Source organism: Mastigoproctus giganteus, chromosome 13 (genome assembly GCF_048544385.1).
Source record: "Mastigoproctus giganteus isolate SK-2022 chromosome 13, ASM4854438v1, whole genome shotgun sequence".
NCBI classification, from domain to species: Eukaryota; Metazoa; Arthropoda; class Arachnida; order Uropygi; family Thelyphonidae; genus Mastigoproctus; species Mastigoproctus giganteus.
In genome coordinates, this window is record NC_143587.1 from 102,788,192 (window position 1) to 102,815,077 (window position 26,886).

The 26,886-nt window shown below is 37.9% G+C and overlaps 1 protein-coding gene across 2 annotated transcripts in view; it reads left to right on the top strand.

Annotated features, from left to right (window-relative positions):
* Nucleotides 1–26,886, top strand: part of Pyroxd1 (pyridine nucleotide-disulfide oxidoreductase domain 1) — a 143,968-nt gene that overhangs the window by 40,741 nt on the left and 76,341 nt on the right. For both annotated transcript variants that reach the window (XM_090387499.1, XM_090387500.1), the window contains exon 5: nucleotides 3,400–3,456. In XM_090387499.1, the coding sequence (XP_090243625.1) occupies nucleotides 3,400–3,456 (57 nt within the window). The remainder of the gene's footprint in view (nucleotides 1–3,399; nucleotides 3,457–26,886) is intronic.

Here is a 26,886-nt window from a genome sequence, read left to right on the forward strand (position 1 = left end):
AAATACATCAAGACAGGTAAGTCTGCTGGTATAGATGAGATAAACGGAGAGATGCTGAAGGCTACAGGCAAGCTAGGGATAGTGTGGACATGCAGATTATTTCATAAGATCTGGGATGATAGACAGGTGCCGAAGGACTGTAAAGGTTTGATCATCCTGTTGTTCAAGAAGGGGAACAGGAAACAGTGTTACAATTATAGAGGCACTGACATCATGTGAGTAAGCTGTATGAGAAAGTGTTAGAGCGGAAGATAAGAGGAATGATTAAAAAATAGGTTTACTGAGGAACAGTATGGCTTTAGTCCTGACAGATCGACGGTGGATCTAATTTTCGGCATCAGGCAACTGATGGAACTGTGTTACGAATGCAGTAAGGAATTATGGATGGCGTTTTTGGACATAAAGAAACCGTTTGATGCCGTAAAGAGAGAGAAAGTGTGAGAGGTTTTGAGAAACTTGGGGATAGAGGAACATCTTGTGGAGAGATTTGAGAATATGTACACAAATACAATGAGCACAAAGTAAAGAACAGTGATGGGGTTGACAGAGAGAGCCTCGAATTAACATCAGGTTTGAGGCAAGGAGGCATCCTGTCACCACTACTGTTCATAGCTGTCGTGAATGATGTGCAATGTAGAATGGTGGAAGTTGATATATGGGCTAATAAGGCCAGTGAATTTGGACTGGTTTTCAGTTGGGAGAAGAGTGAAGTAATGGTTCTAAAGAGGAATGGCAAGCCTGACATAAAAATGATTAGCAACTTCAAGTATCTGGGAAGCACCTTTACAAAGACTGGAGTGATAGATGAAGATATAAGTAGGATACAAGTGGGCAGGAATTTCTATAGGCAGACAAGAGATCTGATCTGGAACAGGAACATGCCACTGAAGTGTAAGAAGGCTATATATCAGGCCTTTATGTACCAATTCTGATGTATGCATTTGAAACTTGGACTATGAGGAAAAAGGATGAAAGCAGAATTCAGGGGGGCAGAAATGAGATTTGTGAGGAGCATAGCCGGAAAGACAAGACGTGACAAAATCAGGAATTGTGTGATTAGGGAGGGAATTCAGGTTTAAAAACTCCAGAATTGGATTGAAAGGTCTCGTTTGAAATGGTTTGGACATGTCAAGAGGAAGAACTAGAGGCATTTGCCAAGGAGAATGTTTGATTTACAATTAAGGGACAAAAGACCAAGGGGGAGACTAAGAATGAGGGGGCAGGACATGATAAAGACCGATGTCATTAAGAGAGGAGGAAACTTTTTTTATTGGTGTTAAATATGCAAAGAAATCCTTGCTACTTTTCTTTGAAACCTTAGCATGTTTAATTCCTTGAGTAACTTAATACAGACTGGTTTGTTCTGACTGTAGGACTCTCTGTCCTCCAACAAGTTGTGATCATTCTCTGCATTTTTCTTCTTTGCCACTAAGTTCATGAATGTATCTGATATCCAGTTTAGTCTGAATCCTGAGTGATGTCACTTGGTTGGTATGAAACCCTTCTCAAATCCAAAGTTGTCCAAACTATCAAGGTAAAATGTAATGCCTTTTCAAAGGACTGTACACACTGGAAATGAGAGAAAAAAATTTAGAAATGTAAAATTGAGCATAAAGTCTCATACCGAAAAGCAAAGAAGCAGTTATTGCTATCCGGTAAATCATCAACGTGTGCATCAGTAGTTCAAAAGTAATGGCTCAGTGCCTCCTAATATTTAATATCTAATTGGGCATAATTACTACCCTCCTCACTAAAAGAACAATCTTCCCAGCAACATGTCACTCATGCTGTGAATATGCCACTAACAATACCTCCAGATAAAAATCCTACTTCACAACCTATAGAACGAACCAGAAAACTCTAAACCAGGTGAAAGGTACATAGTGCTGATATCATGGATACTGGTAAAAACTCATATCAAGATGATGTAATTCTTGAAAAATTCATCCCAAGGATGAGATGGACATTGAAAGGCTGTTATTCCTGAAAAAACATCAACAGGCACAAGCAAAGTTCCTCATAAACAGACACCAGATAAGCCAAAACAATGCACACACTAATTCAATGGAACTGTTGTGGACTTTGAGCTAACCTAGATGACGTATAAGGTCTATTAGGTGAATACAAGCTAGTCATTCAACAAACAAATCTGACCAATCCAGTATCTGTCTGTCTGTTAAACACTATATCATGTACAGAAAATATAAAACTCCTCCAGGCTAGTGCACAGAGGAGTTTTTTATATTTTCTGCACCTTCTACAAGACCTGTAAAACCTATTGCAAATTCGGCAAGACCTGTCCCACTACTAACGTTTTTGGAGGCAATTTCATACTACTTTAGGATTAGTGATACAATAGTTTTTTTGTGTATCTTGCCCAATTTTAGATCATCTTTTCTCAAACAGATTGAAGATTTCATCCATCTTTTTTTTTTTGTTGTGAGCTGTTTTACTTCCAGTGCTGACTGAATTACCTTTTCATCCTACACTCTTACCATTTGTTGAGGATCTAATGAGGATCAAACCGAGTCAGAACATGACTCGGTTTGATCCTCATTAGTCAGTTCACCATCATTCAATTTCTATCACACTGTTTCTATTAATGGTGACATATATGAAAACTTCTGTTGATTTCATTGAATCGAAACTCAGCTAATTATATCATCTCTAAGTGGATTTCAGAGATATTGTCAACTTCCTGGATAACGAAAATGCACTCCAGCCATTTTCCACCATACACTGTTCATCTTAAAATGAGTGACTTCCTATCACGATGCTGCAATGTTGTCTGTGACTTCTTACTATTGCATTCTTTCCAAAACTCCTGAACTAATGGTTGGTCCTCACCTTCACACTTGGTGATTAGTTTTACGTGGTTCCTAATAGGCTTTGAATGTTGCTATCACCCCTTGGTACCCTGGTTGTAACAAAATAGTCATATTTGTTGACATGGAACAAGTTGTATGTTGCTATCTTAAGTCTTTAGTGTTAAATAAGATGGCCAAGCATAATTGTCAGAAACAAGGTCCTGCTGTTGAGATTTTGTCATTTGCGATGCTTTTTCAATGAAAGAAAAGCAGCAAAAGGTGTGTGTTTTTTTTTTTTTTTAAATTTTAAAACTATGAATAATGTCATATTAAAATGATATATATCAGAACAATGTAAATCAGACTGCCTTAGGTGACAAACCTTATGAACTGGAGTGGCATAACAACTGTAGCCTGATTAGTTCTGCCAAAAGGCAGATTTTTGCCCAATGTTTTGAAAATATATTACGTTAATTAGCACACCTTACATATAACCGATGTTTAATACAAAATAATGTAAGTTGAACATCCATTTTATATATGATTTCTTTGCTGAATATTTTCAAAAATCATTTCCTTCTTTCATTTTCAGGTCATATCCGTAGATAACCCATATGTACTAGGCATTAGGGATACTGAAAGTGTAAAAGTAAGTTCTAATTAATAAAAACAATGAAACATATTTATGACTTAAGTGCTTTTACTTCTCAACGAATGTAAATACACATTTGCTGAGAAGGCTTTTTTTCCATGTTTGGGCTGTGAAGCATAAATATATATATATATTTACATTTTTCAAGGTTACTTCAAATACTTTTCAAATATATGCCCATTTATGCACAGAATTGCTTAAAATCTTCCAGTACTTATTGGCATCTCATTTATTTCAAACCAATAGTAAGTAGATTTTAATAATTGGCAGCACAAAAACAGTTTTGAAAATTCTAGGAGGTGATTGCAATTGTTTGGATTCAGAAGGGATGACATTGAATCGAGTATTTAGTAAATAGATGTGCAGAATATTATTGCATTAAAATTTTTTCCCTTTAAAATTCTGATTTAATTTCTAAACATTTCACTCAAAATTATACATTTAAGAACAAATTAATATTTGAAAGCATTCATGCACAAAGTTTTCATTTTGTAAAATAAAAAAAAAATCAGAGCCCACCAGCATTTTAAAAGTCACTGCCCTAAGGTCACATATGTTCAGCAAACTCACTGCTGAAACGGTTAAGTAGCTAACCCCCCAAAATATCTACATTTAAAGAATTGTTTAGGCAGTGAAAGCTGTAACAAAAATTAGCATTTTGTGTATAATTAAAATGCCTTATTAATATTAGGGGAACAAGAAAAAAAAAAACCTTTTTTTTGCTTTCTTTTAATGAAATGGAAAGATTAGCATCAGCAAATGCACATGATACAAGAAAGCAAGCTTATATAGCATCAGCCAAAAAAAAAAAAATAAATAAATAAAAAAAATACACACCCTTCTCATTTCGTCCATCCACTCGCTCCAAATGTTTGTCTAGTTCTGCCTTGAATCTATTTAAGCTATCAACTCTATGATAGATAGAACTTTGTTCCAGCAATCAACCACTCGCTGGCTAAAGGCAAACTTCCACACATCTATCCTACAACTGTCTTTCCTCAATTTGAATTTATGCCCTCTCAGGCGATTATTCTGAGCAAGAGGAAGAATCCCATCAGCATTGAGTATGCTCAAACCATTCAAGGTTTTATACACCTCAATCAGATCACCTCGCAGGTGCCTAGTCTCCAGACACTGTAATTTGCAAAACTTAAACCTTTCTTTGTAAGAGCAACCCTTTGTTCCATTCACTAATCTTGTTGCCCTTCTCTGTACTCATTCCAACAGTTCTACATCCTTCTTAAAATGAGTCTTCCAGACCTGTATACAGTACTCAAGGCGTGGCCTGAACATTGCCTTATACAAGGGAATAATCACCTCCTTAACCCTGCTGGAAAAATTCCTGTATATCATTGACAAGACACGATGAGCTACTCTTGCAGACTGTCTGCACTGGTCAGAAAATTTCGTATCTGCCTGCACAATTACCCCAAATCCTATTCACTCTCTACCACTTCTGGGGTTACTGCTTCCCATATGCAGTATTTTACATTTGTCAGTGTTATGCTTCAGTTTCCACCTCTCAGCCCACTTGCTCAACTTTTCTAGATCCTGTTGCAGCAGCGTACTGTCATTGGTGTCGTTAACAAACCTGCTGACCTTCGTATTGTCTGCAAACTTGGACATTAAGCCTCATATACCATTATCAATATCATTAATAAATACAGAAAACAACAATGGACCCAACACTGAACCCTGGGGGACTCCACGAATAACATTAATCCACGAAGAGCAGTGTCCATTGATTACCACTCTGTCTTCTCCGACTCAACCATCCCTTTATCCATAGCAGCAATTTGCTTACAGTGTCACACTGCTCCAATTTGTGCAGCAGTACTCCATGTACAACAGTATTAAAAGCCTTTCTAAGATCCAAATATATGATATCAAAGTTATTCTCTGCATACAGTTCCTTTGTGACCACATCATAGTATCCAATCAAATTGGTCAGACAAGACTTCCCCTTAACAAAACCATGCTGTGTCTGAGCTATAATTGAAGTCTTGTCTAGATGATCCCGCAGTGCTTCTTTAACCAGTGCCTCCAAAAATAACGCCTCTGTAGCCAGGTGGGAAGGAGCAGCAGTGTATAGCACACACTTCTTGATTAGACCGGGGTTTGAGCCTGTCACCACCAAATACGAAGGATGTGTAAAGGTCAGGGAATGACCACCGCATATTCCCGGACCAATATGGCCTTAGTTGCTAATGCTCCTAAAAACCAAAATAACTAACTAACTAACTAGCCTCCATTAATTTCCCTGGAACAGAAGTTAAACTAACAGGTCTATAATTACTTTTGTGGCCCTTTGACTTCGTTGTGATTTGGGGTCACATTTGCACATCTCCAGCCATGGGTACCTTCCCCGAGTCCAAGGAAGCTCTCATAATTATGGCTAAGGATTTGCTTACTTCCTTTGCTGCCTCCTTTAATATAACTGGATAGATCCCATCCACCGCACGTACCTTTCTTATGTTTATCTTCAACAATTTCTCCTCCACTTTCCTCTCAGTTGTTACAAAAAAATCTAGATCACTGCCAGAGTTTAATTCACCTCTGGCATTCTCCTCCCTGAATAACCCGTCATGTGTGAATGTAGATGCAAAATACTCATTTAGTTTGTTAGCCACCTGAGCAGTATCGTCAACAGTTGAACCATCAATATCCTGTGGACCAATCTGATTCATCCCTTTCCTTCTAGAGTTTACATAGGTAAAGAACTCTTTGCTGTTTTTCTTTGCATCCTTTGCCAAAGATTTCTCATAATCTACCTTTGCCTGCCTAATCTCCTTTCTGCCTTGGTTACAGACAAGCTTATATCTATTATAGGCTTCCATATCACCCATTAATTTGTATGTATCCCATGCATTTTTCTTCTCTGCTGCATGTCTCATTGCCGCCTCCGTGGGCAGGAGCAGCAGTGCATAGCACATGCTTCTTGATTAGACCTCGGTTTGAGTCCTTGAAAGGTCAGGAAATGACCATCGCATATCCCTGGAGCAATATGGCCTTAGTTGCTAATGCTCCTAAAAACCAAATAACAACAACATGTCTCATTTAGGCCTAAACTTTGAACAATATTTCTTATTTGGTACGGAAAACCTAGTAACTTCCAAGATTAATTCTTTGAGTGTCTCCCATTTTGAATTTGCTGTTGGTAACATCATCAGTTGGTCCCACCGTATAGAATTTAAATACTATCTCAGACCATCATAGTCACCTTTACGAAAGCAAAAACCCTTCCCTTTACCCCTGATGGTAGTTACCTCTGAATAAATCCCACTTCAGCACACTGTGATCACTGCCACCTAGTGATTCCTTTATCTGCAGATTCTTAATGCATGACAAATCACTACTGATAATCAGATCAAGAATATTACTCCCTCTAGTTGCCTCCTGGACATGCTAATGTAGAAAACAATCATCCAATAAATCCACAAAAGCCTTGCGCTTTTGTGGATTTATTATAGTGTGTGAGTGACCAACTCACAAATTCCAGTCAATATCCGGGAAATTTAAAACCCCCATTATAAGACTTTCTGATTTACTGGCCCACTCTATTTCCCTGTACAGTTTTTTATTATACTCATCAGAGTCATTAGGCCTATAACACACTCCTACTCTCAATTTTGATTTCCCAGTGCTTATGTCACACCAAACTGACTCGACACTGCACTGTCCAGCGATGTCGACTGGCTGCACTTCCTTGGATTTTGTGTTTCTCAACTAATAACATAACCCCTCCTCCCTTCCTATCCTGTCTATCCCTCCTGTACACATTACACATTGTACTCCCCAAATTCCAGTTCTGCATTCCTTATATCTGTGTGATACCATGTCACTGATATTCCAACAATATCTCCCTTTTATGTTTTGACCAACACCTCATATTCTTCAAATTTATTTACCACACTCCTAGCATTGGTAGGAGTGTGGTAAATAAATTACGCAAGTATACATGCACCTATTCTTGCGTATTTACCTCACTCCTGGTGCAAGTATACATGCATCTGTTCCTATTCTTAGCTACCCAAACACAACCCATGCGTTTACTTGTACCACAATGACTCCCTGAAATACCCTGCATCTTCTTTTCTAGGCTTCTTGATTAGACTAGGAAACACTCCTTACATCGCGTGCTCGTTCCAGTAGAAGCAGTGCAAGAATCGCTTTCACCTCTGCCAGCGGCTATTGTTAATCTATTAATCCTTGTATGCCCCCATGCTAGCAGTTTTCCAACTCGCCTAAAACTGCCTCGATAGCTTTAGCAAATATTCTTGCACTCTTTCTATTTAAGTGTATCCCATTCCTGTAGAAGGAGTTTCTCCTGTTAACAAGTACAGACCGGTCTGGAAAACGTTCTATCCCTTGAGCCTTGCACAGTCTTTCCAGGGCCGAATTGATCGACAAGGCTCTCATCATATACTCCTATCGTGTCTGGGCAGAATTGCCCAGACACGATAGGAGTGCTGATGCTCCTAAAAAAACAAAAAAAATAACAGTTCCTATGGACCAGCACATTCTGCCTTGGGGGTTGCCGCTGTCTTGCATGATGATCAAGTGCAAGTTCTGGCATTGATGTGGGCAGCTGAGAGCTTGATGGGCCCCTCAATTTAGATCTTTCGAGAGCATCCACCCTGTCCTTCAAGCTCTCATATAGGCCCACAACGCTGAGTTGTCGCCTGATTGGCAATATCATGTCCCATACCTGATTTGCTCCACAAACATCAAACAAGCAGTGCATTTTAAAAGGCTATGATTCAGAGGACAACTGCCCCCCCCCCCCAGTTCTCCCCTGAGCCATAGCACTCCCATTAGCTTGAGCCTTTTGCTTTGCTGCTCTGGTCTGAGTCATGATTTCGATTCAATTTCAGCAGAAAACTATAACCCTAAACTTATATCTGAATGCAGTTATAATACTATATATATTTTTTTTTTTTCAGTGTCAAGTATTATCTCAGAGTTTCGTTATATAACTTCCGTATCAAGTTTTGTATTAATTAATAATGTTACGTTTGTAAAATCTAAGTTGTTATATGTATTTAGTTAAAAAAAAGTACAGTTTAATTGACAATGAAGTTTAACAAGATTAATAAATTTTACTGATTAATTGATAATATTATATACTATACTATACTAAGCTAATGCTGTCTAGTACGGGATATAACGTATCATATAACAATGACGACAAGTTACGAACGGTAAATCTGCGGACACTAAGTATTAATTAACTTTCAAAATCTCGCTGTTTAAATTCAGAATAAACCAAGGATCTTGACTAGGTCTATAAGCTACTTATAGAAAATAATTTAATATAACAATTAAGTCAATAAAGCGGCTAAATGTAGCTAAAAACATTTGCATTTTTCCTGAGCTGTAAAACATGTGGATTGGATACCCTTACCGATACTAAGTAATAACCTACAAAATCTCTATTGAAGTTAAAAATTAAACTAAGTATTGTAACTCTATATGTATGTATTTCGGTATATATATGTATTTGAGTGTGTGTGTGTGTGTGTGTGTGTGTGTGTGTGTGTGTGTGTGTGTGTGTGTGTGTGTGTGTGTGTGTGTAATCAAGAATAATGATATAGAGAAGCTATATGATATGGGGGGGGGAATTAAGTTTGAAATTAGATAAGTCTGAATTACAATAACATAACTTATGGATCGGGGACACTGCTATAGCAAAACGTACCCTACAGCCATAATGTGTATATGTACAGTAATACCCCGAAGTTACGCAATAGGTGGGTCCGACAAATCGCTTAAGTCGAATTCGTGTAAGTCGGGGTACAACTTTGCATATAAATACATATAAATTTTGTTTAATTGGGACCAAGGACTAACAAAAACACTAGTTTAAAAGAAAAATATTTAATAAAATTGCAGTTATTTATACATATTAATACAAATTATGTATTAAAAAAATAAATGAGTTATGTAAAAAAAAGTTATTTCGACGTTGATGGCTTCATAAAATCTAACAAATTCGTCTGACGACACAGCGCGATTTCTTTTTTTCACGCAGAATTTCTTTGTAGCAAGCTAATAATTTTTTATTCCTTGCTTTGTAGCTATAACACGTTCTCCTTTGGAGTCTGTTTTCTAAAATTTTTAAGCCCTTTTCAGTTGAACTGAGACCTTCTGTCAAAGTTTCTTCCAGACACCATTCAATGTTTTTTTGTGAATTTCATCCCAAGATTCTTCAATGATTCTTATGGCATCTAAAACATTGAATTGTTTCCAAAAGTCTTTAACAGATATCTCACTATTTTGTCTCATAGCTTCATTCAGACGTGCAAACGAATGCCTTGAATGTTTTGACTCCCTGGTCCATCGGTTGAAGCAAGCTGGTTGTGTTCGGAGGCAAAAACACAACTTTCACACGTCGGTTGAAATTAATTAGGGTGGCAGGAGGGTGACCGGGTGCATTGTTAATAAGAAGGATCAATTTAAATGGAATCTGTTTAGACTTGCAATAATGTTCGACTTCGGGTATGAAGTGGTGACCAAACCAGTCCTCAAAAACGGAAGCTGTCACCCAAGCTTTATGATTTGACTTCCAAATCACTGGTAAGATAATTTTAGATATATTTTTTAAAACTCTTGGGTTTTCAGAGCGATAAATTAAGAGAGGTTTTAACTTGCAGTCACCAGCTGCATTCCTGCCGACCATCATTGTTAATTGGTCTTTGGAAACCTTAAAGCCTGGAAAGTTTTTTTTTCATTCGTGAAAACAATGTAATTTCCGACAAAAGTTGAGCACGAATTCGAGCGCACACATATAAATATGACAGTTGGAATGCAAATTCTTGTAATGTGTGCAGCTCATGCGGCAGCAAAGTTGAATTTTGTTCATCTTTCGCTCTCACTCTCCGCCGTTGCATCGTATATCGATAGCATATGAAAAACGACCTTGAAGATCGGCAGTGTTGCCAAACGAAAAAATCAAGAACCGCATAACTCCGAGTTCGCGTAAGTCGGGGTATTACTGTATATATAAAATATTTTAAGTATAAAATATTGTAGGTAGAACATGTTAATGAGCTATATGTATAAAATTAAAACTAATGAATATACTGTATACCCTGGGAGCGATATATGTTGTGAAAGAAAGGGAGGGGAATGAACCGGAAAATAAAACGATAAGATTTGCACAGATTGAAATAATACCAAATAAATTTTTGAAAAAATTTTTTGAAAAAACAACCAAGGTGGAAATAACATTGCAGTGTCTTTCATGTATACAGGGTGATTCACTACCAGTGCGACAAACTTGCAGGAAGTGTAGGGGGCACAAAGACGAATCGGAATCACATAGCATTGCAGGGTCCGAAATGCCTTCGTTATGCGGTAGAGGACGTTGAACGGGAGGTTGCATGAACAGCAATCCCGCTGGAAGTCAGCATTTGCAAACCGTTTCTGTTCAAGAAACCAAATAGCAAAAGTTCTCAGGAGTGGATAATCCGCAGGCTCCAATGATTGGACACGTTGCAGATGGTATGAACTCATTTGGTTTGTTGACAGTATCCTCCATACAGTGAATTGGTAAATACTCAATCGTTGGCCTATCGCTTGAGTACTCATACTCGGATTGCCTTCTGCAAGACATAGGACATTCTCCTCATTGTCTGGCATCCTCATTGTTCGCTCTCGATTCATGGTACCTCTCGTGAAACAACCAGTCTCACGACACATGCAAAAATCGTATAATGAGGAGCACGCCTGTGCGTGAAGCGTTCCTGGTACAAGCGCAGAGCGGCGTGCCCGTATCAGTCCGCAACTCCATACGCTGCATGTCGGCCAGTTCGACATTTGAATACTCGTCCATCCTACTGCCTCGGGAACTGGTTCGCAAATGCTGACTTCCAGCGGGATCGCTGTTCATGCGACCTCCCATTCAACGTCCTCTACCACATGACGAAGGCATTTTGGACCCTGCAATGCTATGTGATTCCGATTCGTCTTTGTGGTCCCCTACACCTCCTGTAAGTTTGTCGGACTGGTAGTGAATCACCCTGTGTGTGTGTGTGTGTGTGTGTGTGTGTGTGTGTGTGTGTGTGTGTGTGTGTGTGTGTGTGTGTGTGTGTGTGTGTGTGTGTGTGTGTGTGTGTGTGTTTCAGTATCGAATATTATCTCAGAGTTACATTATATGACTTTCTTATCTCCTGTCAAGTTATATATATCAATTTATAATGGTACGTTTGTAAAAACTAGGTCGTTATGTGTATTTAGTTTAAAAAAAAAGTACAATTTAATTGACAATGAAATATAATAAGATTAGTAAATTTTATTGATTGATACTACTATACTTGCTATCTAGTTTTACGTTAAACTTTACACTATCTAGTTCGTGGTATACATATGGGAGATTACACCACTCTGCATGGTTTTCAATGTTTGTAAACTAATAGCTGTTGTTAACTTAGTTTTTTACACTGATTTCATAAATGTTATTTGTTTTTTTCTATCACGTACCATTTTTTTCACAAATGCCTTCAGTGCCTTCAGTCATTTGCCTTCAGACACTGCCTTCAGTCATTTGTTTCTTGATCTTGGCAGTCCATGCAGCAATTTTTATCAGTATGAGCTTAGTTTATTTTTGAGGTTATCATGTCAAACTTGTGTTGAAAAGTGAGTAAAATGCCTTCACGCAAGTATTTGAATAGTCCAAACTTATTTGGTTATATTTGTGGAAGTTATGTAGTCCTCCAGTAAAAACAAGATATTACAGAATTTCTAAAAAAAATGTGTATTGTGCTTATTTTGGAGTGAAACTTGGTGACCAAGATAAACAGTTGGTTCCACATAAAGTTTGCTGAACCTGTGTTAAAGCACTGAGATTGTGGAAAAATGGTAAAAAGAATGCTGTGCCATTTGCAATTTCCATGATTTGGTGGGAGCCTACAAACCACTGTGATAGCTGTTACTTTTGTTTAGTTAATGTAGAGGGATACAATGCAAAGAATAAGAAGAGAAATCAGTGTGTGTTCTAATATTCCACCTGCCATTACACCAGTCCCACTTGAAGCTAACCTGCAAGTTTGTACGATGATCCGGTAAGAGATTTAAATTTACCAAAGGAATTTGCAGAACTCCTTGGTTTTAGACGCGAGTCAAAAAATTTTCTAGTACACAAGATGTTTTTCTCATGGTACTGACACTGAGAACAAGAACTATCCCTTACTTTTCTTAGGATGGTTGTATGGTTTTTTTTACAGTAATATAAATAACTTAATAAACTATTTAGGAATTAGTTACAATCCTACACAGTAGAGACTTTGATTGACTCAAAAAAAAAAGGAGTCTTAAAGGTGTGTTGCTCTACAATGGAAATAAATATGGTTTAATTCACTCTGTGCATTTGCAGAAGAAACAGATGAGAACTTCAAAAAGTTGTTGACAAATATTACTTATGAAGAACATGGTTTGTTGGCCTGTGCTGGCTTTAAAGTGAGAGGCATGTTACTTAGAAAGCAATCTGGCTACACAAAAAATGCCTTGCTTTTTGTGTGAGTGGAACAGTCGGGCAAGGAATAAGTACTCAGGTGTCAAGGTTTGGCCAAAGAGGGGCAGTTTGTTGCCTGGATCAAAGAAATTACAGTTCATAAACCACTGGTAGATCCCAAAACTGTCCCCCTTCCACCCTTGCACATTAAACTGGGTTTGATGAAACAGTTTGTGAAAGCTTTACCTCAAGAAGGTCCCTGCTTCAACTACTTTTGTACTAAATTGCCATTGATCACCCAAGAGAAGCTAAATCAAGGTATTTTTGTTGGACGACAAATTCGCAAACTGATGAGGGACTGAGATTTTGAGGGAACTCTGAATAAAAAAAAAAAAACAGTCATTGAGAACTTCTTAGGGAACAAAAAAGGATCCAGACTATAAGGATATACAGTCAGTCCTCGTATAACACGTGTTTGCACTACACGAATTCGATCATACACGATTTATAAATAGGGGAACGATATCTTATATAACACGAACCGAATTCACTTGTGCACGATTCGCCTTTGTGTTTACAAGAAATGGCAGTCGAACACAAAATCACCCCAACCGAACGCAACACGATAGGAATGAAGAGAAGATTCTGAAAATGTATTTATGTTTTTTATATCAGTGAAGAGGAAACACATTTCACCATAATAACATAAAAACCAACACAATTCCAGCAATCGGTATAATCGCAAATGCAATTAGATTGAGTTTACTATCAGTTTATAACAGATTCCACTAGCAGAAACGCAACTGTAAATTGTTTTTATTGCTTTATGGTAGTAACCCCTAGAAATGTGCTTTAGTAAAATGTGAGGTGTTAATAGTGTATCTCTGCCTTTACGGTGTTGTTTATTCAGTTGCTACACGCACGCAGCTTTGTTTATGTGTATCAAGCGTACCTCCTCGTTTTGTAATTGTTCTTTATTCCCTAAAAATGAGTAAAATTCTTAAAAGGTGTGAAAAGGAAGCATCCTAGTGAAGACACTGCAGATTCAGAGAGAAAAAGAAAAGCAGTATCGATAAACAGAGGCGGACTGTGTCAAAATTTTTATCTGGGAAAATTTATAGTGGCCTCATACTATGGCCAAAATCACACTGGCCACCGACCCACCAGGGTTTCCCCGGTAAGGCTTATGACCAGTCCGCCTCTGTCAATAGAGAAAAAATATGAAATTGTGAAACAATTTGAGTGAAATGAAAGACCATGTGATATTGCACGTGCTACAGACCTAAATGAGGCAATGCCGAGAATTACAAAGAATGCAGAGAAAATGAAAACGACTTTCATATCAGGAACAACTCAAAGTGTAATTAAAATCCATTAGATTAAGACACAAAGAATTGGAAGAGATGGAACGGCTGTCATCTGTTTGGATAGAAAATCAAACAAAAAAATAAGTTTGCTTACGATAGAAGCAAAAGCATTAGCAATATTTTATTACGTAATAGTCCTAATAAAATACGTAAGAATTTTATTATGATTATTTATTGTGTTTGGTAATGTTTTGGTTACAAATGTGTGTTCAATCTTGGGTGGTCGGCACCTAACCCTATTTTTCCCATAGGGCCATTGTTTATATTGCACAATTTTGCATTGCACGATGGTTTCTAGGAACACAACTATCGTGCTATATGAGGACTGACTGTAGTTGAAAATATGTTTACAGTCTTCAAAAAGCTGGGCTGCAACATGAGTGTCAAGGTACATTTTTTATACTCCCACATTGACTACTTCTCAGAAAATTTAAGAAGTGTTAGTGAAGAACAAGGTGAGAGGTTTCACCAGGACATTAAGACATGAAGATGAGGAGGTAGAATGTCAGCATGATGGCTGACTGTTTTGGATGCTGAAGAGTGGCTGCAAGGACTGAAGTAGAATGATATGCAAGAAAATCAAAGAAACAAAAATTTGACTCATTAGTTCAGTTTTTAAAATGAGAGGTGTGTTTAGTGGACTTTTTTACCATTCTGCCCTTTTTAAGTGTTTTCAACATGTATTTAAATATAAAAGTGTGGCAAAGGTAGTATTGTGTTATATGTTATAATTTCAGTGCATAAATTCTGACAAAATTAATAAAAATTTGTGAAAAATCAAATTTTCTTTCATGAATTTTTTAAGAAACCTGACATGATGGAAAGAAACAAGTCATTTTTGATATGAGCATTAGAAAATTATTCAGAAACACCCTTTTCTGAGAAAACATCAGTGAATTTTTTTTCGAAACGCAGAGTAGTGTTATCTATTCCTTAGTTATTATTATTGTTATATTTATCTCTTAACCTATAAACAATAAATCAAATATTTCCAGTGTGTGTGTGTTTAACTGAATACCTGCATAACTTGTGTCTTTAGATGAGTTTGTTGTAAAATTTCTAATGTCTAGTTATGAATCTGAGGAACTGAAGATGCAATTTTAAAAAAAAAATTCAACGACAACGTAGAATCTGCTTCTCCATAATAACAATATACCTCAAGTAAGTCTGTGGGGGGGGGGGGGAGAAGGCTAAATGGACTGCTACTTTAGTGATTTCGGAGCGCTGTATTACAAAATTAATTGCTGATTCATAAATAAGTTAACTGTATCAAGTTGTTTTTAGTATCATGTTTGGCCTAGTCATTTATGTGGTCATGTTTATTTTCAGTTCTGCACTTCCTTTCTGAATAAAAGTATTTGTTTAATGCATGTAGGAGCATTTTTTTATAACATAATTAACTTATCATTGAGCACTCATTATTGAAAATAGATATTGCTTTGCATTAGTGAGCTGATTGTTGCTGTAACTGATGTGAAATGTTTTGAATATTTTTAATGAAATTAGAATAAAAGCTTTCCTTGGATGGTATTGCAATTAATGTTGCTGGGTTAGCAGATAAGTGTTAGAGCCAAATGAGCTAAAACATATATTAGAATTGATGCACACCTTGTGCATTTTCATACATGTTAAAAATGATTGAACTCAGAAAATGGATAATTCTACTGCCATTTGTTTACATTTTGATTACTAAGGCCACCGGTAGTTTATTGGCATATTTTGGCTAATGATTGGAATTGGCTAATATTGTATGTATTGTGTTTTAAAGGAATTAACTGAAATTCTATTTTATTTATAGAATACTTTGAAATGAATTTTGAACTATGTGTTTTGAAATGTTTTTATTCTTGTATATAAACAATAAATCAATAGACATAAGTGTGAGAATTACTCAGGGAATGCTCTAGTTTTGCATTCCATTTAACTTGGAACATTTTTGCAATCATTATGGAGTCCTTTCATCTGAATCTACCAGTGCACTTGTTACCTTGCATGAAATCTGCCAATAGAGGCACACAGAATTATCTGAATCAATGTATAAGAATATGCTTGGATCAGTAGGTAAGATATTTCTGGTTTTTCTAAGGTGCCACATAGCAATGATGAAGTTGGCCCTTTAGACAAAAAATATCATGAAGTGACAAGTGATTTATGGAGAAATCACGTGACTTCAGCATTATGATAAGCCGGACAGTTTGGTTTTGATTTAATTTTCTAAAAAAAAGGTTGATTCTAGGGCATCAGAAATAAATACATAGCAAAATTAGTAAATCATAGGACTGAAGTAATGGCCACCAAAAGTAAAAGTTATACAGTTGAAGATTATTGAAAGAGTCAAGAGTGGCAAAACAAAATGCAGTATAATTCACAAGTGTGGAATTCCAGAAGGAACGATCAGCAGTTGGATGAAAGAGGAAGAAAAATTGCATTAATTCATAGACTCCATAGAAGTTGAAGTAGGCCTCCAGAGAAAAAAAAAAAAAAGTAGAATTTGTGAAAACAGTGATGTAAACCAATGCTTATGCAAGTGGTTTTTACAGAAGTCAAGTCAGTGAATGAGTCAATGAATAAATGGGGTAATTTTGAAAGCACAGGTACTTAAATTTCATAAGCTACTTGGTGGAGATGATGACACATTTAAAACTCTTGTAGAGTCTTTGGAGATGTAAGGCTTGTCATGGGATATCCTGTGTTAGTCTTGTAGGCGAATCTGCATTTGGTACCATTACAGCAGCAGAAGCATTTTCCTGAATTTCTGCTTAATGTGATTCAGGATGGCAAATTCACAGATGAGCAGTTGTACAACTATAATGAAACAGTGCTGTACTATAAACTTCTCCCTGACAAATTTAAGTACATGTCAGTGGATATTAAAAAGGCCACAAAAAATAATAAAGAGAGTGTTACTGTGCACAAACAAGACTGGAAATCACAAGTTAAAGCCATTATGTATCAGTAAAAGTCAAATCTCTGGTGTTTTAGCATGAGCTAGTTTAAACATTCTGTGAAAATAATTTCATTGTGCAGGCACCAGCTCTCAAAAAATTCCTACGCTTATGTTTCTCAATTCTTACACTTGTTTGAACTCCGATTATTCATTGCAGCAGCATTTCCCAAACTCTCTATAATTGATGCCACCAACTCTGACCAATTATAACTTTATAGACATAAATAAAATAAAATGAAATTACAAATAAAATAAGATAAAATAAATAAACAAACTCTACTGTAAAATATAGATATTTTAAAAGTTTCCCAAACATTTTTAGTCACGGAACACTTTTCATCTCACAACATATTCACTGAACACTTATGAAACACAAGTTTAGCGGGAGCCAAAGAACTGTTTGTTAATATTTTATTACATATGATGCACTGTGTGTGTGTCAGGAACATATTTTTATGTAAAGCCGAAATTCAAATAACTGTTATTATACTTTCATTTTGGTCTTTTTTAGTTGGTTCCTGTTTTTTCACGTCGGATTTTTTGGGGAACAAAAGGATGCGATTCTCACTTTGAAGTGCGATTCATTCTCTCTTTGAAGTGTGACATTATTGTGTTCATTTTCATTGACCACAGTTGCGCTACTAGAAGTACTTTGCTTCTCATTTTAAAGTTCCTTTTTTCAAGCATACTTCTCTATGCAAAGCCCACCAAAATAATGAGTTCGACGGTCTATTTGATTATTAGTCTATGGCAGTATATTAATAACCGAAAAAAAAAATATATGTTAAATATTATAATGATACAAAAGTGGTGTATGCTACAAATATGCAAAATTTGTTTATTTTATTTTTTTAATTATTAATTACAATTTTTTGCGGAACACTTGTTCACATCTCACGGAACACTAGTGTTCAGCGGAACGCAGTTTGAGAAATGCTGCATTACAGTAGGGAGTAGTAGGGAATTCAAATTTTTAATTGTGGTAACCAGGCAGCTCTAACGTATAATTATATAGCGTAATACGCATCACAGCATTTAGGATTCTATTAGATAGCATAGTATTGACAATTAATTAATTAAATTTATTGATCTTATTAATTTAAAATATCATGCCCCAGACTAGAGCAGCAAAGCAACGGGCACAAAGCGGCAGAAGTGCTGTGACTCAGGGGAGAACTGAGGGGGAGGCAATTCTCCAATGCATCACAGCCTAAAAAATGTGCAACTTGTGAAATGTTTGCCGAACTCTCTGGAACAGAACATGATCTAGCCAAGGAGATTGTCTTTGTGTGTGCCAGGTGCAGAGAGTGTCTAGAAATTAGACATCAACTCAGCATTCTACTGGGCATCTATGAGAGCTTGAGGTATAGAGTAGATGCCCTCAAAGAAATTTATATGAGGGGCCCATCAAGCTCTCAGCTGCCCAACTCAATGCAGAAGCTCACTCCTGGGAATCAGGCAACACAGCAGCAATCACCAAGGAAGAATGCACTGGTCCCAAAGGAACTAATTTCTTGTTGGTGACTCTATTGTCAGGGAGACTGGGAATATATTGTGGAAAAAGGATAGATGGAACAGGACCAGGGTATGTCTGCCAGGGGCAAAAGTTGATGACGTTGTAAAGCATATATCATCTTTTAAGAGCACAAAGGGTGATATTGTTATACATGCTGGCACCAATGACATTAAGAGTAGGAGATCTGCAGATTTACTTAACAAGTACAGGTCAATGTTGCAAAAAACGTCGCGAGTTAGGGTTATATTTGAAAGTGTCTGCAATTCTACCCAAACACAATAGGAGGGAATATGTGATGAGAGCCTTGTCAATCAATTCGGCTCTGGAGGGAATGTGCAAGGCTCAAGGGGTAAAATTATTTTCAGCATGGTCTGTGCTTGTTAACAGGAGAGACTGCTTCTACAGGGATGGGATACACTTAAATAGAAAGGGTGCAAGAATATATGCATATGCTGTCGAGGCAGTGTTAGGTGGGACGGAAAACTGCTAGCTTTGGGGTGGGGATTCACAGACTAAAAGGTTAAAAGTAGCCGCAGGCAGAGGTGAAGGTGATTCTTGCACAACTTCTATTAGAATAAGTAGCAACTGGGAGCGAGGGGAGCTGGGCATTTCAGGGACTGATGGCAGTCATTGTGAAACAGGTGGGTATATGGGATGTGTTAGGGTAACTAAGAATAAGAATACGTGCATGTATACCAATGCTAGAAGTATAGTAAATAAATTTGATGAATTTGAAGTGTTGGTCGAGACATCAAAGGTGAATATTGTTGGGATAGCAGAGACGTGGTGTCACAAAGATATAAGGAATGCAGAACTGGAATTTGGTGAGTACAATGTGTACAGACAGGATGTTGTTAATTAAGAAAAACATAAATTCAAAAGTGCATCCAGTGAATATAGATGAACAGTGCACTGTTGACTCAGTTTGGTGTGACATAAGCACTGTGAAAGCAAAAATAAGAGTAGGAGTGTATAATAGGCCTAATGACTCGAATGAGTACAATGAACAGTTATGTACAGAGAAATAGTGGGCTAGTAAATCAGAATATCTTATAATGGGGGATTTTAACTTCCCAGATATTGACTGGAACTTGTGGGTTGGTCACTCACACAGAAGTAAGACTTTTGTGGATTTATTGGATGATTGTTTTCTGCAGCAGCATGTTCGAGAGGCAACCAGAGAGGGTAATACTCTTGATCTGGTTATCAGCAGCGATCATTCGTGTATTAAGAATTTGCAGATAAAGGAACCACTAGGTGGCAGTGATGACAGTGTACCGATGTGGGATTTACTTAAAGATCTAATTACCATCAGGGGTAAAGGAAAGGGTTTTTGCTTCCATAAAGGTGAAGTACAATGGTCTCAGAAGGTTTTTAAATTCTGTACAGTGGAATCAACTGACGATATTACCAACAGTAAATTCTAAGTGGGAAGCATTCAAGGAATTAATCGTGGAAACTACTAAAAGTTTCATACCTATTAAGAAATATTGTTCAAGGTTTAGGCCTAAATGGTTATCAAATGAACTAATGAGACTCGTAACAGAGAAGAAAAATGGGATGAATGGGATGCATATAAATTATCAAGCGACTCAGAAGGCTATGGCAGATATAAGCTAGTCTGAATCAGGTCACAAAGGAGGTTAGGCAGGCAAAGGCAGATTACGAGAAATCTTTGGCAAAAGATACTAAGAAAAACAGCAAGGATTTCTTTACTTATATAAACGCTAAAAGGAAGGGTATGAATCTGATTGGTCGACTTGATATCAATGGTTCGAACGGTTGATAATCCTACTCAGATAGCAAACAAACTGAATGAGTATTTTGCATCTACATTCACACATGACGAGTTATTAAGGTTTGAAAATGGCAGAAGGTTATCAAATTGTAGCAGGGTGCTTAATGATTTTGTAATAACTGAGAGCAGAGTGGAGGAGAAATTGTTCCTTGCTCCTTGTATAATTCTCTATAGCAGTCTTCTGCTATTTGAATTATGCCTTCTCTGCTGTTTATAAGTACACCATCGCTATTCTTCAGTTTCAGTATATTTGTCTTTCTGTATTACTGCTCATGGCTGTTGATTTAAATCCTTTGTTTTCCCTTAATGCCTGTTCTACTTTTCTTGTGTTAAATCTTCTTATAACTGAGAGCAAAGTGGAAGAGAAATTGTTGAAGTTAAATGTAAGAAAAGCACCTGGGGTGGATGGGATCTATCCAGTTATATTAAAGGAGGCGGCAGGCAAGGCAACTAAGCAAACCCTTAGCCATAATTATGAGAGCATCCTTGGACTCAGTTGAGGTTCCCACGGTCTGGAGATGTGCAAATGTATCCCCAATTCACAAAGGGGGATCGAAGGGTGACACGAGTAATTACAGACCAGTTAGTTTAACTTCTGTTCCGGGTAAAATAATGGAGTCACTGGTTAAAGATGCATTGCAGGATCATCTAGACAAGAGTGCAGCAATAATTCGGACACAGCGTGGGTTTGTTAAGGGAAAGTCTTATCTGACAAATTTGATAGGATATTATGATGTGGTTACAAAGGAACTGGATGCAAAAAATAATTTTGATATCATATATTTGGATTTCACGAAAGCTTTTGACACTGTTGCGCATGGAAGACTTTTGTAGAAATTGGAGCAGAATGGTATTAAGGGTAGGTTGCTACAATGGATAAAAGTATGGTTAAATCGGGGAAGACAGAGGGTGGTAATTAATGGGTGCTGCTCTTTGTGGACTAATATTATTAGTGGAGTCCCACAGGGTTTGGGTCCTCTGTTTTGTATATTTATCAATTATATTGATGAAGGTATATCAGGCTTAGTGTCGAAGTTTTCAGATGATACAAAGGTTGGCAGGGTTGTTAATGACACTAATGGCAGTGTGCTACTGCGACAGGATCTACATAATTTGGACAAATGGGCTAAGAAGTGGTAATTGAAGTTTAACCTTGACAAATGCAAAGTACTGCATATGGGTAGAAGTAACCCCAGAGAAACGTACCAACTGTGTGATACTACACTTATTATTATTATTAATAGCCATATGGTGCAAGGAAGCCTGAGGCTTATGCTGCACCAGGAAAAAAAGAAAATTCCCAAATTGCTGAGAGAGAGAGAGAGAGAGAGAGAGAGAGAGAGAGAGAGAGAGAGAGAGAGTGTCAAAAGTACAAGGGAATCACCAAGAAAGAGAAGAATGATGATATCCAGCTCAGGACCCTGGGTGTGCCAAGCCCATACTCACCAGATGTGAGCCCCTGGGGTTAAGGTGGTAAAAAATAAAAAAGACCTGGGAGTAATTTTGCAGTAATTGGGAGTAATTGGGATTTTGTCAATGATATATAGGAATTTTGCTAGCAGGGAAAAGGTGGTGATTGTCTCTCTGTATAAGGCAATAGTTGGGTCACGTGTGAGTACTGCGTACAGGTCTGGAGGCCTCATTTTAGGAAGGATGTAGATTTACTTGAGCGTGTACAGAGAATAGCAACAAGATTGGTGAGGGGAATGAAGGGATCCCCTTACCAAGAGAGGCTTAAGTTCTGCAAATTGCAGTGGTTGGAGACTAGGCACCTGCACGGTGATCTGATTGAGGTGTATTTTTTTTTTTTTTTTTTATGTAAACCCCAAACACGAAAGGTATTAAAACCTATAGTACTTAGTACCGTGCTTAGGTTGGAGGTTGAGAAGACAAAAGAAGATATTTGTTGACATTGGGCTGGAACTTCTGTAGACTAATTTTCAGGAAATACATATGAAGGAAGGTTGTTCCAGAAAACAACAGTTGAATGAATAAATGTGGAAGATGAAAAGTTGGTTCTGTGAGTTTGAAGTTGGACAGTAAATGGATGTTAATTAACCTAACTGCCCTCTTCTGAATGGAATCAAGAAGCCTGAGAGAGGTTTTGGGGGCACCACCCCAGATGTGGGAACAATATTCCATGGCAGGGCAGATTTGCGATTTATACAGAGTGAGCAGCTGTTTGGAAGAAAAGTAACGCCGAAAGAGAAACCAAGTTTTTTAGATGCAGAGGAAGCAATATTTTTAATGTACTTGTGCCAAGAGAGATTAGAAGTCAGGGTAATCCCCAAAAGGGATAGATCATTTTGCCTAGAAATTGGAGTGTCACTAAAGATAAGCACAGGAGCAGAAGAATCCTTTTTGCGAGATATAAGACAAGACTGAGTTTTAGAATGGTTGAAATCAACTAAGTTGTCTTTGCCCCACTGGAGAATTACCTGAAAATCGGCGTTTAAGGAATTGATAGCAGATTTTCAAGAAATTGAAGCTGATCGAGCAGGACAAGGTTTCTCAAAATGGAAAGTGGAATGCAATGTGCTATCATCGGCAAAACTATAGATGAGATTTCCAGTCAATGGAAGAAGGTCATTAATATACAAGAGGAAAAGAGTGGGGGAAAGAACTGAACCTTGGGGGATACCACCGGCATTAGTGGAGAAGTTAGAAGACAGAGAGCCATCTACCATCACCCTCAGTGAGCGATCAGAGAGAAAACTGAATAACCAATTACTAAACACAGTCGGCAAACCATAAGATGGAAGCTTGTTTAGAAGACCTTTATGCCAAACACAATCAAAAGCCTTTGAGATGTCAAGAGCTTGTGTTTCACCGAACCTTTCCATTGAATTATTCCATAAATGGGTAACATAAGCCAGAATATCACCAGTGGATCGCCAGTATGGATTCCGACACTGGCGGAATCCATACTGGCGATCGTTAATCAGACAGACGGTCTCTAGGTAGTTTAAGAGTTGGCGGATAATTGATTTCTCCATTACTTTAGAAATAGTAGAAGTAATTGCAATGGGACGATAATTGGATGGGAGGGATTTGTCACCCTGTTTAAGAACTGGGTGGATATGACAAATTTCCAAGCAACAGGAAAAACACCTAAGGAATCAGAAAGTGATAAAAGGCGGCAAAGAATAGGAGTAAGTTCAGGAGCACAGGTTTTGAGAACAAGTGGAGAAATACCATTGGGGCCTGGAGCTTTCTTAGCATCAAGATTCGTCAAAATCCTTCCGAGATCCTTTTGACGGAATACCACAGGAGGCATTGAATGGAGCGTGTTGGGAATGGTGGGAGGTGTTTTACCAAGATCATTAATATACAAGTTGGAAGAAAAATGGGATGCTAGCAGGTCAGCTTTATCATTGGCTGAAGTGACAACAGAACTATCTGGTTTGGATAGAGGTGGGAGCAGAGATGGCCAATAGCTTTGGCAAGAGACCAGAATGCTTGGCTACCATTAGGGCAAGAAGCAAGTTTTCTACTCTTAGCCAGTTCAAACTCTAGTTTGGAATGATTAATAACTGCTTTACAATTGTTGCGAGCTTTGATGTAGGCAGAAAATGAAAGTGGAGAATTAGAAACAAGCCAATTACGATATGCATCATTCTTCTCTTGAACAGCCTTAGCACATTTATTGGAAAACCAAGGTTTAGATAAAGGACGAGATTTTAAAGTGGAGTGTGGGATAAAGGATTCCATTCCTGCAAGAATAATTTCACTAACACGATCCGAGCAAATGTTGACATCAGAAGTTTTGAAACAGTAATCCGACCAAGGAAAAGAAATCTCGCAGGTCATCCCATTTTGCATTCTTGTAATGCCAAACAACACGAGGTTGGGAATAACCATGAGATAAAGGTTCCATTGGAGAAGAGACAATCACCAAGTTGTGATCTGAAGTGCCTAAAGGACCTCTCACTTTGACCGTGTACTTAGAAGGGTTGTTTGTGAGAAAAAGATCAAGCGTATTGGCTGTAAGATTAGGATTGTCCAGTATTCTTGTAGGTAAATGAACAATCTGCGCAAGGTCATTAGTAATTGCAAAAGCCTCAGCATCTCGACCAGCTGGGTCGCTGTGACTAGAAAATGGAAGCCAGCTGGAGTTGTGAACATTAAAATCACCAAGGAAAATTACCTCACTGTTATGAAAGTTGGACTTGAGAAAGTCAAGTTGCAATGAGAGGAAGTCAAAGAGCTCCAAGTGATTAGTGCAATTGGGAGAACGGTAGAGACAACAGATGAATTTGACACAATGAGGTAGAGAGATTTTAAGCCAGAGAAGATCAAAGAGAGGAGATTCCAAATTGCCAAGTCTCTGGCAGAGAATATCAGAACGGACATATGCACAAGTACCACCTTTGAGGCGAAAGGAATCATACAGCGAATAATTTGGGCATCTGAGATGAGCAGTAGTTGAATCAACCAATAACTGAGATTCTGTCAGAAAAAGTACATGGGGTTTGGCCTACTGCAAGTGGAAATGGACATCGTTGAGATTAGAATTGAGACCACATATATTTGTGAAATGAATAAGAAGTGTTTGGGAGGTTTAGATCATTTCGCAGATAAGCTTGCTCTATTAGTTTGACAATTCATGGTGTATTCAATAGTAAGAAAAAGTGGGTGCGACATGCTGTATGAAGTAATGAAATTTTTGGATATGGCATACACATGGTAAGAATATACCCAGATCCTTGACATAATGTGGCCTCGACAATGCTCCTCGCATACACACTACTCGGGCTCCCTCCAGTCACTATCTGGCAGAATAGAGGTAGCAAGATTATACACTAGCTGATCCGGAAGCCTCCTAGAGAGTTACCAATATGTTCGGTCCGATGTACTGACTAGCGGCCGGTCTGCGAACACCGTTTTAGAGCTGTACCCTTGAAATGTAAGGAATATTGGATCTTGCCAAGATGTTCATCATAACCTCAAAAGTCATCAATCATACTGCATGATGGAAGAGATGGGGAAGGGTTGACTGGAACTTAGCTCTGGAGACTAAATGTGGGTTCCATCACTTCAAACCTCCAATAAGCAAAGTGGTGGTATTTCACCGGTTGATGAGAGTCATCTACCACCTAGTACTGCCTGGTAACATAGAGGGGTGGCATTCCTACACGTGGTGTGGGCGCCACACCTTGACCCCTGCTTACGTTGGTTCACACCTGGGTGGTCATCCACTATGTACTTGTGCATGGAGGTTATACCCAGGATTACTAACAGTCCCACCATCGTGATGGTGCAAGCGGAGGATTTGGCTGTCACAGACCATCCGGACTTGGCCGAAATTGGTTCCACTTGACTTGAGTGTCACCCGAATATCAATTCCATCAGCATTTTAGACTCCCAGGTAGCAAGTACAGCTTGTCTGGCATATCTGAGGCCGACCGGGCTAGCCGAGTGGGTAAAGTACCTGCCCGGCAACCCAAAGGTCGCGGGTTCGATTCCCGCCTCGGGCTTGGATGAAAGTACTGCAAAAAACCTTGGGAGGTGCAATATGGCCACAGAAGCCGATGTGCCAACAACTACCAAAATCAAATCAAAGCATATCTGAGAGAATGTCTGTGACAACCTCAAGGACCAAATGGGTTGAGCACGCTGAATTCTGATGGGATCCTTCCACTTGTTCAGATTACGAATCTAAGGGGGCATAAATTCAAATTAAGAAAAGACAGATGTAGAATAGATGTGTGGAAATTTGTCTTTAGCCAGCGGGTGGTTAATTGCTGGTACAAACTTCCATCTGTCGTTGTGGAAGTTGATAGGTTAAATAAATTTAAGGAGGAACTGGACAGGAATTTGGAGGGAATGGTGTTTTTTTTTTTTGCTGATCCTGCATAAGCTCATACACTTGCTTTCTTGCATCACATGCCACCACCACCACTACTACAGTATAGTAGTATTAAGCTATATTATGCTGAGCTAAATGTAGCTTAGTAAATCTGCATATAAGCCTGTACTCTTGCATAAGTTGTATGGGTTTTTGGAATCATTGTTAAGGAAAAAAGTGGTTGTTATTCTCAGAAAAATATAGTAGCTTTAACTTTGCCTTTCAAAAAAAAAAAAATGCTGTTATAAACTTTCCTCCAGAAATCAAAGTATGGAGAGGTTTTTAGGACTGTGCTCAGATACAATGGTATGCAGTGTCATGCTTGCAGCATTTTAACTGTAATCAGCAGCACTTGATAGTTTTATGAAATATTATGCTACTAAGTGAAAATTGCCTTCTTTTAACTGGAAATTAGAAATAAACATTTTATTAAGTTATCTGCATTTTCCTAACCTAACGGGATGCAACAATTTAATTAAGATAAATTAGGTTAGAGAAAG